Source organism: Ictidomys tridecemlineatus, chromosome 2 (assembly GCF_052094955.1).
Source record: "Ictidomys tridecemlineatus isolate mIctTri1 chromosome 2, mIctTri1.hap1, whole genome shotgun sequence".
Lineage (NCBI taxonomy): Eukaryota > Metazoa > Chordata > Mammalia > Rodentia > Sciuridae > Ictidomys > Ictidomys tridecemlineatus.
In genome coordinates, this window is record NC_135478.1 from 231,734,699 (window position 1) to 231,753,077 (window position 18,379).

The 18,379-nt window shown below is 57.0% G+C and overlaps 1 protein-coding gene across 3 annotated transcripts in view; it reads right to left on the reverse strand.

Annotated features, from left to right (window-relative positions):
- The window catches only part of Ptprn2 (protein tyrosine phosphatase receptor type N2), an 875,713-nt gene extending 863,840 nt beyond the window's left edge, over positions 1-11,873 (reverse strand). For 2 of the 3 annotated variants that reach the window (XM_078040940.1, XM_078040938.1), the window contains exon 1: positions 11,624-11,873. In XM_078040940.1, the coding sequence (XP_077897066.1) occupies positions 11,624-11,729 (106 nt within the window). In that variant the 5' untranslated portion in view covers positions 11,730-11,873. The remainder of the gene's footprint in view (positions 1-11,623) is intronic. The other variant, XM_078040939.1, reaches the window with a different exon arrangement.
- Between the last annotated feature and the right edge of the window lie 6,506 nt (positions 11,874-18,379).

Consider the following 18,379-nt stretch of genomic DNA (forward strand, 5'->3'; position numbering starts at 1 on the left):
ACACTGCCTGAGCTCAGGGCTCTCTAGGGGAACCTCAGGTCACCAGGACTCACCCCTACACTGCCTGAGCTCAGGGCTCTCTAGGGGAAGCTCAGGTCACCAGGACTCACCCCTACACTGCCTGAGCTCAGGGATCTCCAGGGAACCTCAGGTCACCAGGACTCACCCCTACACTGCCTGAGCTCAGGGCTCTCTAGGGGAACCTCAGGTCACCAGGACTCACCCCTACACTGCCTGAGCTCAGGGCTCTCTAGGGGAACCTCAGGTCACCAGGACTCACCCCTACACTGCCTGAGCTCAGGGATCTCCAGGGAACCTCAGGTCACCAGGACTCACCCCTACACTGCCTGAGCTCAGGGCCCTCTAGGGGAACCCTCTCAGGGTGGAAATGAAACTTGCCGTTGCTCCTGAAGTGTATCTGTCCTGCCAAGTAAGTGAAGGGCAGCTTTGGGCACCCCCTGCTGGGTGAAGCCTGGCTCTAGGTTCCTGGGGGTCATGCTGTGCTCTGTGTGTGGGGGCAGACACCTAATTCTCCTATAACTCGTCCTGTCAAGAAGTCTCAGGACCCACTCAGGAATGTCTGGGCGCCCAGCAGGTGTCTCCAGCACACTGAAGGGCGGCTGGGAACAGGAGTGTGGTTCCTACCTCACCAAAGTCCAACTCCCTGCTATCTGTCGTCCTCTCTGAGACCCAGAAGCTTGAGCAGACCAGGGATCAGGGTGACCAGGGCTGGACCCTTGTCTAGTCGCAGAAGCCAGGACATTTCAGGCTAACAACGCTGATTAATGATCTGGGTACTTTCAAAATTAGAAATTGGGGACCCTGTGGCCATAGAGAAGCCAGGGGTCCCAGAGCCCAGGGACAAGGACCTGCCTGGGAGGCAGGCCAGTCGGTCCTGGGGCAGTGCTGCTCTGCTGGGTCAGGACCCCAGCAGCTGCCCCTCTTCTCCCTGAACGCAGGTTGCATCTTAAGAAAAGACCATGGTCTTCCACCGGCCAGGTGGGGTGACGTCTCCTCCTGCTCTCCAAGCCACCCGGAGCTTCTCTGGCTGCAGGTCAGCTCCAGCCATGATTCAGGTCTCGCTATTAAGCATGGCCCCAGCCGGCGCTCTGGCAGCCCTGGGGCCTGGTCAGGAATGCAGAAGTCGGTCTGCGCTGCCTCAGAAACCAGGCTGCCACAGCAGGGCTGGGTGAGGACACACTGAGCAACAGGGATCCCCAGGCAAGCAGGATCCTCCACAGAGGCAGTGGCCCTGGGGGACACCAGGCAGACCCCGACTAGGGCCACGCTCACCTGAACCCCACATTCAGGTGGAGCTGCAGGTCCTCCTCCTACCAGGCAAATGGACCCCCCCCAGGTCCCGATTCCCAGCGGAGGGACATGCGTCCTGGAGAACGGAGGCCACCGAGGGAAGACTCAGCTCAGAAACGCAGACTGCTGGCTCCTACCACACTGTCCACTCAGGCTTGCTCTGACCACTTATATACAAGAAATCTGTGCAACTCTCACTTAAGTCACATTTCTTTTGCTCAAGGGTTTCATGCTCTTTGAAGGGCTGATGTGAAGTCAACCCAGATGGGTGACGACCATTAATTATTCTCATCATGACAACATAATCAGGCCTGCATGCTAGTTGGATGTGACTATGTTTATTTTGTTTGTTTATTTGTTTACTTATTAGTACTGGGAATTGAATCCAAGGGCACTTTACCATCCAGCTGCATGCTCAGTCCTCTATATTATTGTGAGACACAGTCTGGCTATGTAAATGAGGCTGGCCTTGAACTTGTGACCCTCCTGCCTCAGCCTCCCAATTCACTGGGATTACAGGCATGCACCACCACACACAGCTGATGCGACCATTTTAAAATATGCTCATTTAAAAATATAAGTCATCTTACTATTCAAAACATGATAGTAATAATGCTTTTGCAAATATCTCAGTCAATTCATCTGAAACTTAAATTCTCTAAAGTACTATTATTTTGTAACTTTTTTTAATTGTAGAGGGATACAATATCTTTATTTCATTTGTTTTTATGTGGTGCTGAGAAGCAAACCCAGTGCCTCCCACATTCGAGGCAAGCACTCCACCACTGAGTCTCAATCCCAGCCCAGTAATAACAGCATTTCCTCCCGACTGGGCACCAACCCCTACATTCGCTGGGAAACCTGGAGATTCCAGGAGTAATGGGTCATAGTCACTAAAACCAGGACTTCCCCAGCACCCAGGCACCAGGGTGCACCAGGACTTCCCCAGCACCCAGGTCGTCTTTCCAAGGCTTCTGGGTGGGCCTCCCCAGAATCTCAGGTAATCCTCTCCAAGGAAGGAGGCACTGGGTGTGCAGCTCATGGTATAAATTCAGAGACTGAAGGCGAAGTCCTTCACTGTGTTGGATTTCTAACATAAGTGCACACTGCGAAGACCATGGGTCCAGGGTGAGCAGCCCCTCTGCAGGTCACACTGCCCCACATAGCTCCTTCCTTGAATTCTGCTTGTGACATTCGCCCACACTCCCCACACCTTCAGAAATGACCTAAGTCTCATTGGCTGGAGTCCTTTTCCATTCGGTGAAAAATCCCAGTTCTCGTCACCTTAATTTCCTAATTTCACGTTGGCTATTTCATGAACCAAGCACCAGACAGATGATGAAGTGGTGGGGGATCGAGGAGGTGGGGATGCAGTGAGAAGATGGTGGGAGTCACAGAGGGAACAGGAGGGTGCTGGAAGGTGAGTGAGCTAGGTGAGCATGCTGGGAGGTGAATGAGCTAGGAGGTGAGCATGCTGGAATGTGAATGAGCTAGGAGGTGAGCATGCTGGGAGGTGAGGGAGCTAGGAGGTGAGCATGCTGGGAGGTGAGGGAGCTAGGAGGTGAGCATGCTGGGAGGTGAGGGAGCTAGGAGGTGAGCATGCTGGGAGGTGAGGGAGCTAGGAGGTGAGCATGCTGGGAGGTGAAGGAGCTAGGAGGTGAGCATGCTGGGAGGTGAGGGAGCTAGGAGGTGAGCATGCTGGGAGGTGAGGGAGCTAGGAAGTTAGGACACAGATGCCAGGGTGAGGGAGGATGCAAGGTGCACTGGGAAGATGCAGAGGGGTGAGCATAGTGGGGGTGAGGATGCTGGGAGGTGAGCATGCCGGGAAGTTAGGGTGCTGGGAAGTGAGGATGCTGGGGAGTGAGGATGCAGGGGGGTGAGGCTGAAGGGGTGACAATGATGAGGGGTGAGGATACAAAGAGGTGAGGATTCAGGGAGGTGAGGATGCTGGGAGGTGAGGATGCTGGGAGGTAAGCATGCTGGGGATGAGGATGCTGAGGGGTGAGGATGCTGAGGGGTGAGGATGCTGAGGGGTGAGCATGCTGGGAGGTGAGCATGCTGGGAAGTTAGGGTGCTGGGAAGTGAGGATGCTGGGGGGTGAGGATGCAGGGGGGTGGGGTGAGGCTGCAGGGGTGACAATGATGAGGGGTGAGGATACAAAGAGGTGAGGATGCAGGGAGGTGAGGATGCAGGGAGGTGAGGATGCTGGGAGGTAAGCATGCTGGGGGTGAGGATGCTGAGGGGTGAGGATGCTGAGGGGTGAGGATGTTGGGAGGCGAGGATGCTGGGAGGTGAGCATTCTGGGGGTTGAGGAAGCTGAGGGTGAGGATTCTGGGAGGTGAGCATGCTGGGGGTGAGGAAGCTGAGGGGCGAGGATGCTGGGCATAAGGATGCAGGGGGGTGAGGATAATGGGGGGTGAGGATGCAGGGAAGTGAGCATGCTGCGGGATGAGGATGCAGGGGGTGAGGATGCTAGGAGGTGAAGATGCTGGGGGTGAGGATGCAGAGAAGTGAGGATGCAGGGAGGTGAGCATGCTGGGAAGTAAGGATGCTGGGAGGTGAGCATGCTGGGGGTGAGGATGATGAGGGGTGAGGATAATGGGGGATGAGGATGCAGGGAGGTGAGGATGCAGGGAGGTGAGAATGCTGGGAGGTAAGGATGCTGGGGGTGAGGATGCAGGAAGGTGAGGATGCAGAGAGGTGAGGATGCAGGGAGGTAAGCATGCTGGGAGGTGAGCATGCTGGGGGTGAAGATGCTGAGAGGTGAGGATGCAGGGGAGAGGATGCTGGGAGGTGATCATGCAGGAAGGTGAGGATGCTGGGAGGTGAGCATGCTGGGAGGTGAGGATGCTGGGAAGTGAGGATGCAGGGGAGAGGATTCTGGGAGGTGAGATAATGCTGGGAGGTGAACATCCTGGGAGGTGAGATGTTGAGAGCCACAGCCGAGTCGGAATGCCCCTGGTTATACTTCTACCTCTTTTAAACAGTTTTGCTCATCATTTGGCATTACTCATATAACAGGAATCCCATACAATCCACAGGGACAAGGCATAGTTGAAAGAGCTCATCAAACTATTAAAATCTACTTATTAAAGCAAAAAGAGAGAATTGGGAAGGGGTATATATCCCCCAAAGATAAACTTAAAATAACCCTTTTTACTCTAAAGTTTTTAAATTTGGATTCATTAGGGCTTAGTGCTGCGGAAAGGCATATGTGTCCAAAAAATGTACATAAGCCCATGGTACTTTGGAAGGATATTCTAACAGGACAATGGAAAGGTCCTGACCCAGTGATTGTCTGGAGTCGGGGGTCTGTTTGTGTGTTTCCACAGGGAGAACAGCAGCCGATTTGGATTCCAGAGAGACTAACCAAAGCGATTTCTACAGACCAAAAAGAAGATGACTTGGCTCAAATCCATAACAGCTGATATCCTTACATCTGCGACAGTGGTTCTCCCACACCTGGAGGCTAATGAATAATGAACACCATTAAGGCCTATTTCAAATGTAAAAAAAAAAAAACCTTGGGGCTTGCTTGTGGGAATACCTTCAGACCCATATGCAAGTTACAGGAAGAATAATGGGGTATCAAAAGAAGACTCAAACCCAGGTGGTAACCAGGATGCTTTTTTTCAATATCTATTTTATTATTGTCCCTTTCCCACATCATAAAGTTCTATTTTATTTTTGAGCTCATACAGACCTAGGTTAATGTTTTTCTGATCAGTTCTATTTTTTGACTGTGGAGTTTTTAAACATTGCAATGGGGATTTCACCTGTGAAAAGCTACAAGGCCTTTACTATTGTCTTATGTGTTGTATGTTATGTATGCACACTTGTGTTTTGTGTTGTATGTCTCTATGTGCGTATGTCTATAGATCATATATGAGGAGTGCTCATGAAAAAATGGATCCAAATATTTTTTTATTATTCACGTGATTTAAATGGTTTAATTTAAGTTGGGTAAACAGCTGTTGAGGATTGTTTTAATATGTGAACAAATAAGGAGGTTAACAGATCTGTTTGTTTACTTTCACCTTTCCTTTTCATTATATCTAATTCTATTCAGGATACTAAATTGTTCAGAAAATTGTTTTCTTAGTGCCTGCTGGAATGTTACATAATTTTTTCTTTAGCCATCATTGCCAGAATTCCTATGTTCATCCCCCAGTGCCGGTGAAGACAAAGATAAAACCAAACTACAGCTTCTACGATAGCTATCACAACAAACTGTATAAACTGATGCATCAATGAATAATAACTCAACAAGTGATGCTCAATCAAGGAGTCGATTTACTTTGGGAGGAAATGGACATATTGATGGATTCCTCTGCTTTGAACTGCTTGCAGAACTTGCCTGGACTATGTATCACTTGTACGCATTGTGAACTATCTTGGTGCAGTGAATTGTGGTAGTGCTGGGGTATCTTTGCTGATGGTGTCATCGATGGTACAATTTTTCCAAAAGGAGCCATCAATTGGCTTGGTGTCATGGCATTTCTGTATCCTCCTCCCTTCTGCTTGTGATGGTCCTTCAGCTAATATTTGGGGGCCAACAGAGGTGAGGCAAAGAACCTCACCCCCCCCCACTGGTGCAAAGGCCTATCCACAGGTGTGGCTGTATGCTGGGCAGGTAGTCAGTGACGGGTATGATCCAATTGCAGTGGTACCAACCTAAGACAGGAGGCTGACGCCCTGAGGTCAGCTCATCCGATAATGGGTAAGGACCATATGCAGTATTGGACAGCCTAACAGGCATGGTCCCTAAGCCACATGCTTGGTGTTTAATTAAACAGAAGAGGGAGATGTTGAGAGCCACAAGCCAAGTCAGAATGGCCCCTGGCATTTTGCCAGAAGGAGTGGTTGAGAGGTGACTGCCAGGGAGCCATTAAGATGGTGATAATTAAGTTAAGCTGTGTATAATTGCTGTGACTGGATGATGCTGGATTGAAACAGGCTGTGTATTCAGTTGTATATGGGCCCCTGCTCTCTGGCAATAGGGCTGCCCCAGAATAGGGCGCTACTTTTGAGTTCCCGTTGAGTTCCGGTTGAGCTCTCGCGGGATTCAAGGAGTTCCTGTTTGAACCTACAAGTGCCTGTGGGCGGCTCCGTTATTTTGTGCCCAGCCAGACTGCCGCAGTGAGAGCCTGCTGGGAGTGATACTGGGACCAGGATGTGGAGGGAGGTGCTGAGAGGCTGCCACGCTTCTCCAGGGAGGCCAGGATGCACCGCTGCAGCACTACCTGTCCTTTGGAGCTGAATCAGGGTCTCCTCAGTGCCCAGTGTGTCCCTAGTCCTCTTATCTTTTCTTTTGGAGTCTTGCTAAGTTGCTGAAGGTCTCACTGACCTGCCAAGGCTGGGCTTGACCTAGTGATCCTCCTGCCACCACGCCACCCCACAGGGCCTCTCAACCCGTGTCTGCTCAGACCCTACTCCGTGGCGTCACGTGGGGCTGAGGATCTCCACTTGGGCCTACTGCAGACAAGGCAGGGAGCAGACACTTGCCCCCGAGGGCCCCCAGAGCTCCCCGCCCTTGGGGACCTGCGCCCACAGGAGCCACCCTGGCCCCACCCTGGGTCATCCACTGGGGAAGACAGGAGATCCTGAAGGTGGCAGCATGTCCCAGAACCATCTGCACCCCAGGCCTCCTCCCTGAAACGGGGAGCAGGGGAGCAGGCCGGGAGCTGCCCTGCTGGGGGAGCAGGCACCCGGCTGACCTGTCCCTCCAGGGGCGCCTCAGTCTGCCTCGAAGCTACAAGCTCACCCCCGGCCACTGGCCTGAGTGGCCCTCCCAGGAACACAGCTCACCCAGAGGAGGTGTGTCCTGTGTTTCCTGGACACAGACGGCATTTCGGGGGGTCAGAGAGAGACAGCTGGCGACCCCTCCTAGCCACCTCTCTGGATGAGTTGGCACCAAGCCACCAGTGGGGGGCCTCGCCCAGGCTTCCTGGCATTTGGCAGCAAAGACAAACAGAGCCCCACCTCAAAGTCCAGCTCTGAGACCCGTGAGTCACCACTTATCAAGGCGGCCAGGGAGTTAGGGGCCTCGCCCTGTTCACGCCCCGCCCAGACGTCTCAAGCTGCCTTGGCAGAGTGGTCAGGAGAGAAAAAGTGCCCTTCCGTGAGCACACTGTGCCCACACTGTTTCCAGGCAGCAGGAAACTGGGCTGTTTTCTGTTTCTCGAGTTTTCTGGCCTTCTGTCAACCAAGATTAGAAAAAATAGTCCAGCTGGGTCTACATTTATGAAGGTCACTTTAGACTAACATGGGAACAGCTGCCAGGCGCTCTCCTGTGGAGCCGAGGGCCATGTGCCACCAGTTCCGCTGTTTGCTTTCTCTGGGAAACAGAACGTCTTGTCAGAGAAGATAAGGGAGGCCCGGTCGGCTGAGGCACACTGGCCGGCACCTCCTGCTGCACCCCACGACACCCCTCTGCTCACTCCTTAAGCTCTTCTCTGCCCCTCCACACGCAAAGGCCCCTCAAACCACTGCTGTCTGCTCACACACAGGCAGGTCTCGAGTGCCCCCAAAGGCAGGGAGTTATTTTTAGTTTGGGCCACACTGAGTTACAAGCGCCTTTTCTTAAGGAATTGGAAACTCCAAGCAGATGCTCCACCAGGCAGTGGTAGCAGACCCTCATAACAAGACCCTGCATCACCACACTCCGGCCCCAGCCCCCTGGTCGCTCCATATTCCTTTCTTTCAAAACTGCAGAGAAAAGTGGATGAATGACGGCATTCACCAATTAGGTGACAATACCACATGAAAACAGAACAGAATGGCCCAGAGAGCAGAGCCATCATCACACAAAACAACCCACAATCAGTCGTGCTGGACGCCTGCCCTCCATCCACCTTCCCCGCTTCTTCACACGGAGCAGGGGACCCAGAAATCCTGCACACGCATGACCGCAGAAGTCCCTGGCAGGTGTGCTGGCAGGGAGCCCAGGCCACATGGAGGAAAACAGGGAGAGCCTGGTGCAGTGGTAGCACCCGCCTCCCCAGGGCACCAGGGAATGAGGACTGGGACAAGCAGGTTGGAACGGCTCCCCGTGGAAAAGGACCGGCCAACAGAGCACACAGCGAGGCTCAGCACACAAGGAAGCCACTCACAGCCTCTTCTCACTCCTCCTGTCCCTCCCAGGCTGACACTCTTCCCTGCCATCTCTGGACACAGGAAACAGCCATCCCCCGGCCCCACTCAGGGCATCTGGCTTCCAGGCTGAGCCCAGGCTGAGCTCTTCTCCACACAGCCCAGTCCTGCCCAGGAGCACCAGGCCCAGGGCCAATGGAGCCCAGGACCACAGGCAGAGGGCAGGGCTGCAGGCCGGGGGAGGGGCAGGCTGCTCATGGCCAGGCCAGCACACAGCCCAGAGCTCCGACCCCAGCAGGCAGAGATACTGCTGTGGAGGAAGGAACCTGTGGTTTAAAAATAAACAACCACATTCACAAAGCCAGCAGCTCTGCTCTTGCTGCTCTGCTCTCCAGCTCTGCGTGGGCTCACTGGTGAATGGAAGCCTGTGTGGACATAGGGAGGCCAAAACAAAGGGCCACAGAACAGGCAGTGTCCTCCCAGCGAGGTGCCTCGGGAGGCTGAAAGCTGACTCTCCAGGAACATCTTCATGAAGGCTGCTCTGTGCAAAAGAGATCTGTGTTTCTCCAGGGAAAGGGGTAGGGTCTTCATATGCCCGTCCCTTCAACTCGGAGGCCACCTGATTAGGATCACAGACCAGCTCCATGAAATGCAGGATGGCCCTTTATATCCAGGGAGAATCTGGACAAGAGGAAGTCCTGAAGTCCCAGAGAAAGGTGGCGGTGGGGGTGTCAGGGAGCAGAGGAACCCCAGGATGTGAGTGCACGAAGAGAGGACAGTCCTGCCTGGCACAGCAGTGCGGCCTTGGCAAGCTGCACCAGGTCATTAGAAAGGGGTGACCAGGGGCTGGGGTTGTGGCTCAGCATAGAGCATTGGCCTAACATGTGCAAGGCCACTGGGTTCGATCCTCAGCACTACATAAAAATAAATAAATTAAATAAAGTTTAACGGGGAGGGGGGGTTCATGCCACAGCCCCCACTGTCCAGCCCTGACTCCTCAGTTCAGTCTCACAGACCTTAACCATCAGAGAGGCTGCAAAACAGCAGGCGTAGGCCAGGAAGGTGAAGCAGTTAGGGAAGGGGGTCCTCTGAGGACAGAAGGTGGGGTGGGTGCTGCTGACAGCCTTTCTGAAGGCAGCGCTCTGCAGGGTGGCTCAAGGCACTGAGGACAAACCCAGATGGGGCTCTAGTGGCCCTGGTCCTCTCAGGAGCTCCTCCACTGTGCAAAGGAGAGCCCCTGGAAGCCCTCAGGCCAGGGCTTCCACACAGGAGCAGTGGGTCCCAGTCTTGGGGGCTCTGCCTCAGTTCTCCCTACAGGGCTGTCGGATGCGACAGAGCAGAGGTGGGCTCTCCAGCCGCCTGTCCTGGAGCTCCAACCTGAGGCCAGGTCTTCACAGGGACGTGGCTGGCCAGATTTAAGGCTGCCGCGCAATCTTCAGTTGTGTCATTATTTGGAACATGAGGTTGGCGTGACCATGACCAACCAAGGTCCGGACAGCAGAGAAAAACACAGCAGCGGCTGCCTTTTGCGGGTGGATGTGCTCCGCCATGTCTGGAGAGGCATCCCAAGAATCCTGCGGCACCCGAGCAGGTGCTGGGGGTCAGCCCTGGGGGAGGGGCAGAAGCATACTGCCAGGGCTGTTTCCAATTCTGGGGAATATGGAGGCTGCATCTGAGCCCTGGAGAGCTTGGAACAATCCTGAGGAAGTCCGGGCCCTTCTACTGTCCCACAAAGAGATTGTCCCAACATCAGTCACACCACCCCAAGCTGGAGGAAAGGGAAATGTCCCCACAGCACCCAGTATTTCCAGGTGAGCTCTAGTCCTGCTGATCCCACTGTGCTTGCCCACGACCACACTGCGGCCCTGGGCACAGCTGGCCACTTTCCCTCCTCCTGGGCTTGGTCTCTGGCTCTCTGCTCCCGTCAGCCACTTGCCCCTTCTGGGTTGTGGTTGGATATGATGGTCTGACAATTACAAGGGGAAAGAGGTCTGTGCAGGACAGCCCTGGCTCATCCTGTGAGGGTGGCCTTCCTGGGACTCGGTAGGATGGGCCCGGGTCAGCTGGTCCTGGATCTCCCTGACCTGCCACGCACAGCCACCAGCATGTGGAGACTGGCAGCTGGGCAAGCATGAAGTGAGACAGCAATCAACACAGTCCAGTAAGAGGCAGCCGCAGCGAGGAGGCCTGGGACAGAGACCGAATGTGAGGGACTGGAACCTGCTAGCCCTCAGGACTCTGCCATGGTGAACAGGAGCCTCCTAACTGTGAAGGAGGCCAACTGGTCATGATGTGAGACCAGAAAAGGCCGGGGAACAAGGGAGCTGCGGCTAGTGGCCAGCCCGTGCCCTGGGAGACCCCTGCCACTTCAGGCTGCGGTTTTTGTGTGCCTGGGTTTGGATGGCTGGAGCAGTCCTGGAGAGCAGGTGGGCCCAGAGTGGGAAAAAGGAGCGGGGTCCCCAGGGAGCTGGGGGGGTCGGGGCTGGTCTCGGACCCCTCTCCGCTGGACTTGTGACTGCGCACTCTCCTCCAACACGGACGCAACTGCTGTAATCCACTAGTGTAGTAATTCTGGCCTCCAGGCCGCCCGCAAACATGGGCTTTACCGCAAATCTCCTTAACAAGATCACCGGGAGGGAGGCGCCCTGTAGGGAAGGACTTGGGTCCGCCCTCGCCCCCTGTCGCCTTCCCTGCTCCTTCCGCGTATCAGGGAAGGAAAATGTCCCTGGGATCTCAGCCGCGCTGACGGAAGATTCGCGTTGGAAGGCAGAACAGCGCGGTGGCTGGAGAGGCCAGGGGCACCGCGAAGGCCCGCCGCGAAGGCCCGCCGCGCAGGCCCGCGTCCACGCGGCACCGGGCCCTGCTGGCAGCTCGCGCGGCGCGGGCGGCGGAGGCGCGGACGGCGGGGGTGCCCACGCCCGCTGCCGAGCGCGCGGGCCAGCGGGCGTCCTCACGGGCCTCGCGGGGCGGACCGCGTGGCGGGGCCGCGGGGAGGAGGTCCCGAGGCCGCCGGAGCAGGAAACTGAGGCGGGGGCGCGAGAACCCCATCGCGGGTGAGGACAGGGACGCGCACGGCCAGCCACCGCGCTCGCAGCCCTGGGCCCGGGGGACGCGCACAGGCGGCCGGCGACTCCCGCACCTCGTCGCGCCCGCGCCCCGCTCGCCGTGGGCTCCGCCCCGCCCCCCAGGCGCCCCTGCCCACCACCCCTCCCCCACTCACCGAGGCGCCCCGGGAGCTGCCGGCCGCGGGGGACGGGCGCGGGGGCGGCGGGCAGGGTGCGCGGCAGCAGCAGCAGCAGCAGCAGCAGCGGGAGCGGCGGCCCCATCCCCGCAGCCAGTCGGGCGCTTAGTCCATGGCGGCGCGGAAGCGGGACCGAACGGGACCGAGCGAGGCGGCGACCGAGCCAGGCGGCGCCCGCTCCTCTCTCCGCGCTCCTGCGGCGGCGCGGGCCGCGCTTCAGCACCGGACAGCGCCGCCGGCCCCGCCCCGGCCCCGCCCACGCCCGCCGGCCCCGCCCACGCCGGCCAGGACACGCCCCCGACCCCCGAGCTCGGTGGGCGCCTCCTGACGGTCTGGGGCCCCGCCAGGCGCTCTGGCTGTCCCCCGCCCCCGGCGCCTGGAGCCCCCGGAGGCTGGACCAGGCCGTCGCCTCCTCCCCGCCTGCAGCGTCGGGGCCCGTGCCCTCTGCCAGGCCCTTGCCCCCCAATCCCGGCTTGCTCTGCCTACCGGCCAGTCCCTGCGGACCCTCACTCGCCTCCTGGTCCTCACCTGTGCTCGCTCTGCACCGCCCCGGTGCGCCCTCATCGTACCCCAACCCAACTTCTACCACGCACCCTGTCCTGTGGCCTCTGCTCCCACCTGCGGCGATCCCGCCCCTCGCCAGCCTGTGGTGTTGGGGGTCACTCTACCCAGTTCACAGATGCGGTGGCGCAGGGGCTGGGGTTGAGAAACTGATGTCCTACTTTTAATTTAGTTTGGTTTAGGTTTTCCTGGCGAAGTTAACTGTGGCTGCATCCAGGGTCTGCAAGCTTAGACCCAATGAGAACCTCACCTGAACGCAGACAGTGACCACGGAACTGCGCTCCCACAGAGGACAACCGCGTGAACGTTCTGGGATGCAGGTGGGGCTCCAGGATGGGATCCTCTAGAGCGTGCCCAGGGTGGCCATGGTGAGTGCCGTGAGCCCCCCTGTCCTCCACAGCCCTGCCCACCACTGGGACCTGGTACACCTCCTTCTCGGGAGATATCTACCTTCGGAAAGACCCAAGACAGGTGGGTCTCAGGGGGTGGCGCTTGGGGCATCATAAGAGGGCCAGGGGAGTGTTAGGGTGAGGGACCATGCCTGTGCACACGTGGGCAGGATGGGGGCACCGACCTCACATTCTACCCCAGGGCATCCCCTTCCCCACCCAGTCCCTGAGTCCCTGAGGGGCACCCTCAACTCCCCCGTCTGCCCGCTGAATACTGCCAGATTCTCCTCCCTGTGGGCTCTTGTGGGTGTCCAGGGACAGCAGGGAGTGACATCTCAGCCCTTCCCAGGGACAGCCTAGATCTGGAGGGGCCTGCTGACCCTGGGGTCACCTCCTTCTCAAACAGCCCTCAGCTCCCTACTCCAAGTCTTTGGTTCCTCCTCCTCTGTCTCCCTCAGACCCTGTGCCCCGTGTGGGGGGCCGCCTTCACACCCAGGCCTCAGGGCTACCCCCCAGAGCCAGCCCCTGCCCCAGACACAGTGCTGAGTCCTGCCCTGCGGCTGCACTGGTGATCACCACGGTGCACAGACCCCACTGACTGGGAGGCTCGGTCAGCGCGGCTTGGGCTAGAGGCTTCCCCTCATACTGTCTTGAGCAGCTGGGCCGCATCAGCACAGTCCTGTCACCCCATAGCCAGTGAGACCCCTGGAGAAGACCATCATGGGGTGACTCGGCCGCAGACTCTGAGAAAGGCTGCATGGCCTCACCTCAGCTGGGCTGGAGTACACAGCCCTGTGGGCAGAGGCCTCACCCAAAAATGGGCTCAGGGCTGCAAGAGGCCCATGGGGACAGTGTCGGGGAGGCTGGGTAGAGGGGCCCCATCAGATGCCTGGGGTGGGCGGATAGGTCCCTGAGGTCCTGAGAGCCATCTCATAAAGTTGGTGGCAGGCACAGCAGGAAAAGAGATCCGAAGGTGGTAGCAGAAGATGAGGTGCTGCACGGCATGATGCAGAGGAGCTTGTGGAGAGGACAGGTGCATCTGCTTTATGGCTGAAGAACCCTCCATCAGCAGCCTCTGGGGCAGGGAAGGGGCCAAACCCTCCACAGAAGCACAGCTTCCACAGGAGCAACGCCCCTCAGCACCCGTGGGGACGCAGCAGGTCTCCTCTGTTGGCATTTACAGGGGTCACTCCAGCCTACATCCTGCAGGACTGCTCATTGGGCCATGGTGCCTCTGGTGCCTGAGCCCCAGCCCTGTCTCTTATTTACAAGGCCCAGGCTCCTAGCATTTGCCCCGTCATCGTTTGACTGCTTAGTAGTTTCCTGCACACGGTCCTGTCTCATGCGAGGGGCCCTGAATTTCAGCACTCCAACTATTCAAGGAAGTTTTGGAGGAAAAACACCCCAAGAAAGAGGAAAGGGAAAAGCCAGAGGCACAGGAGGGATCACAAAAATGATCCGTGTCAAAAGCACAGGAGGAGACAGAAGTGAGAAGCAGGTCACCGGTACTGCTCACCCTGCCTCTTCATGGCACCCGGCCCTGCTCAGGTGTGCATCCACACAGGGGTACGAACGTGTGTGGCTGCTGTTCACAGGTGTATTTACAGGTGTCTGTCTCTGATGTGTGCAGCATCGAACCCGTCCTTGTTCCTGGAGCCTTTGATACGAGGAGGCCTCTAGCATGCGTGCTTGGGCTTTGTGCCTCCTGCTTCTAAGATGATCTAACCCTTCTTGGCACCCATGCAGACACCCAGGTTGTGTCCCACAGCATGCCAGCTCTCCAACACACCCCCGTCTTGGTCCCCGGCTGAGGAGTCCCATGCTGGGGTCGAGTCTCTGTGCTGCTGAACTCTTGGCCAGTCTGATGGTTTTCCTGCACTCAGTAGTGCCCTGGGTTACACCAGAGTCTACCAGAACAACTAGGATGTTTCCTGAAGACCAGGAGGTATTCAAGATGGGGCTCAGAGCCTCTGCCTTCCATCTAACAAAATACAAAAATAGTGCCCCTGCAGAGGACTGGGGAGACCAGTCCACGCCACCCGAATCCCAGCCACACGCCGGGTCCTGCCTCAGCAGACAGCTCCTCTGAAGGGCTGCTTCTCCAGTGGAAGGCCAGGGCCGTGTCCTCAGCTGGAAATGCTCATGGCAGAAGCTTGACAAGCAGGCCAGCTCTGGACAAGGAGTGATGGGCATGTGCTAATGGATGTGCTGTTACTCATTTCAGACGGATATCTTGGCCCTCACGAAATGACAAAATAGTTCTGGTCCAGTGCGATGAAGTTTGGACTAAGATCTAACAGTTAAAACTGTGAGTCACCTGGTGGGGGGTGGGCATCAGCCTCTAGAGGGGCAGGAGCCGGCCATTCTGCCCCGCCAGAGAACTGCTGCTGCGCTCAGGAGCTGCCAGGAAGGCCCCGCCACCCTGAGGTCCTGTCCCGGGGTGGACTTTGCCTCCCCTCCCTACTGTGTAGATGACCCTGCTCAGAGTCGCACTGCCTCCAGAGAGGGATCCCAAGGTGGGGAGGAGGAGGGTGCACCCCCCAGTGTTGTGCCTAGATCCCAAAGCTCTGACAATTGGGCTTGCTGTGTCCCACTCAGAACTCCGAGTCAGTAGCCTTTTGCCCGTCAGCAGACAGTAAGAAGCAGAGTCAGGAATCTGGATTGTCCATCTTGTGTGGTAGTGGTGATGGTCGTGGTGGCAGTAAGGACATGATGGAAATAAATGGTGGTGGAGGTAGAGACTGTGGTGGAGGTGGAAGTGGCCTAGAGGTAGTGATGGTGGAGGGAGGATGAGGTAGAAATGGTTTGGTAAAGGTGGTAGTAGGGGTACAAGTGTTGTTGGTGATGGCAGTAGTGAAGGTGTAAGTGTTGGTGTTATTGGTAGAATAGGTGTTGGTGGTGGAGTTCGTACTGCTATTGGTATTGGTGGTGGTGGTGGATGCCGCAGTCTGGCTGGGCACAATTCACGAGCCACTTATCAAGCAGAAACGAACTTTATTTTTAGAACACACACATGCCGCACCACGCGAGTTCTTCAGGAATTCCCTCAGAGCCCAACTGCCACCACCGGCTTGCCACAAGCCTCTCAACCTCCCACTCCTCCTGCTCTTGAGGCCGATTGGCTGGGTCGCATGGGTGGAGCCAAAAGAGTCCCCCAATGAGCAGCTCCGTGGTCTGAAAGGGCAGGGAAACAGCCCAATGAGCATCACTGCAGAGGAGCCAATCAGCTGGCAGCTGGAAGTTTGCTGGGGCCCCTTCGGCTGTGGCTCTCAACAGGTGGAGGTGAAACGTTCGTGGTGGTGCAGGTGTTGGTGATGGAGGTGGAATGTTGGTGGTGGTGGTGGTGATGGTGGTGGTGGTGCAGCTATTGGTGAAGGTGTTGGTGAAGGAGGTGGAATGTTGGTGGTGGTAGTGCAGGTGGTGGTGGTGGTGGTGGTGGTGGTGGTGCAGGTATATTGGCGATGAAGGTGGAACGTTGTTGTTGGTGGTGGTGGTGCAGATGTTTGTGGTGGAGGAGGAATATTTGTGGGGGTGGTACAGGTGGAATGTTGTTGTTGTTGTTGGTGGTGGTGGTGAAGCTATTGGTGAAGGTGTTGGTGAAGGAGGTGGAATGTTGGTGGTGGTAGTGCAGGTGGTGGTGGTGGTGGTGGTGGTGGTGCAGGTATATTGGTGATGAAGGTGGAATGTTGTTGTTGTTGGTGGTGATGGTGGTGCAGGTGTTTGTGGTGGAGGAGGAATATTTGTGGGGGTGGTACAGGTGGAATGTTAGTGGCATTGGTGGTGCAGGTGCTGGTCATGGAGGTGGAATGTTGGTGGCATTGGTGGTGCAGGTGTTGGTCATGGAGGTGGAATGTTGGTGGTGGTGGTGCTGGTGCAGGTGCAGGTGGTGGAGGTGGAATGTTGGTGGGGGTGGTGCAGGTGTTGGACATGGAGGTGGGATGTTGGTGGCATTGGTAGTGCAGATGTTGGTCATGGAGGTGGAATGGTGGTGGTAGTGGTGCTGATGCAGGTGCAGGTGGTGGAGGTGGAACGTTGGTGGGGGTGGTGCAAGTGTTGGTGGTGGAGGTGGAATGTTGGTGGTGGTAGTGAAGATGGTGGTGGTGGTGGTGGTACAGGTGGTGGTGGTGGAGGTGGAATGTTGGTGGTGGTGCAGGTGTTGATGGTGGAGGTGGAATGTTGGTGGTGGTGCAGGTATTGGTGGTGGAGGTGGAATGTTGGTGGTGGTAGTGAAGGTGGTGGTGGTGGAGGTGCAGGTGTTGGTCATGGAGGTGGAAGGGTGGTGGTGGTGGTGGTGCAGGTGTTGGTGGTGGAAGTGGAATGGTGGTGGTGGTGGTGATGCAGGTGGCGGTGGTGGTGGTGCAGGTGTTGGTCATGGAGGTGGAATGGTGGTAGTGGTGGTGCAGGTGGTGGTGGTGGTGCAGGTGGTGGTAGTGCAAGTGGTGGTGGTGGTGGAGGTGGTGCAGGTGTTGGTCATGGAGGTGCAATGGTGGTGGTGGTGGTGGAGGTGGTGCAGGTGTTGGTCATGGAGGTGCAATGGTGGTGGTGGTGGTGGTGCAGGTGGTGGTGGTGGTGGTGGTGGTGCAGGTGTTGGTCATGGAGGTGGAATGGTGGTGTTGGTGGTGGTGGTGCAGGTGTTGGTCATGGAGGTGGAATGGTGGTGGTGGTGGTGGTGCAGGTGTTGGTGGTGGAAGTGGAATGGTGGTGGTGGTGGTGGTGCAGGTGGTGGTGGTGGTGGAGGTGGTGCAGGTGTTGGTCATGGAAGTAGAATGGTGGTGGTGGTGGTTGTGCAGTTGGTGGTGGTGGTGCAGGTGGTGGTAGTACAAGTGGTGGTGGTGGAGGTGGTGCAGGTGGTGGTCATGGAGGTGGAATGGTGGTGGTGGTGGTGGTGCAGGTGTTGGTCATGGAGGTGGAATGGTGGTGTTGGTGGTGGTGCAGGTGGTGGTGGTGGTGCAGGTATTGGTGGTGGAGATGAAATGTTGGTGGTGGTGGTGCAGGTGTTGGTCATGGAGGTGGAATGGTGGAGGTGGAATGGTGGTAGTGAAGGTGGTGGTGGTGGTGCAGGTGTTGGTCATGGAGGTGGAATGGTGGTGGTGGTGGTTGTGCAGGTGGTGGTGGTGGTGCAGGTGGTGGTGGTGGAGGTGGTAGTGGTGGAGGTGGAATGGTGGTGGTGGTGGTGCAGGTGGTGGTGGTGATGGTGGAGACGGTGCAGGTATTGGTGATGGAGATGAAATGTTGGTGGTGGTGGTGCAGGTGGTGGTGGTGGAAGTGGAATGTTGGTGGTGGTAGTGAAGGTGGTGGTGCAGGTGGTGGTGGTGGAGGTGGGGTGTCGTAGTGAAGGTGGTGGTGCAGGTGGTGGTGGTGGAGGTGGGGTGTCGATGGTGGTAGTGAAGGTGGTGGTGGTGGAGGTGGAATGTTGCTGGGGTGGTGCAGGTGGTGGTGGTGGAGGTGGAATGTTGGTGGTGGTAGTGAAGGTGGTGGTGCAGGTGGTGGTGGTGGTGCAGGTGGTGGTGGTGGAGGTGGAATGTTGCTGGGGTGGTGCAGATGTTGGTGGTGGAGGTGGAATGATGATGGTGGTAGTGAAGGTGGTGGTGGTGGAGGTGGAATGTTGGTGGTGGTAGTGAAGGTGGTGGTGCAGGTGGTGGTGGTGGTGCAGGTGTTGGTGGTGGAGGTGGAATGGTGGTGGTGGTGGTGCAGGTGTTGGTGGTGGAATGTTGATGGTGGTAGTGAAGGAGGTGGTGGTGGAGGTGGAATGTTGCTGGGGTGGTGCAGGTGGTGGTGGTGGAGG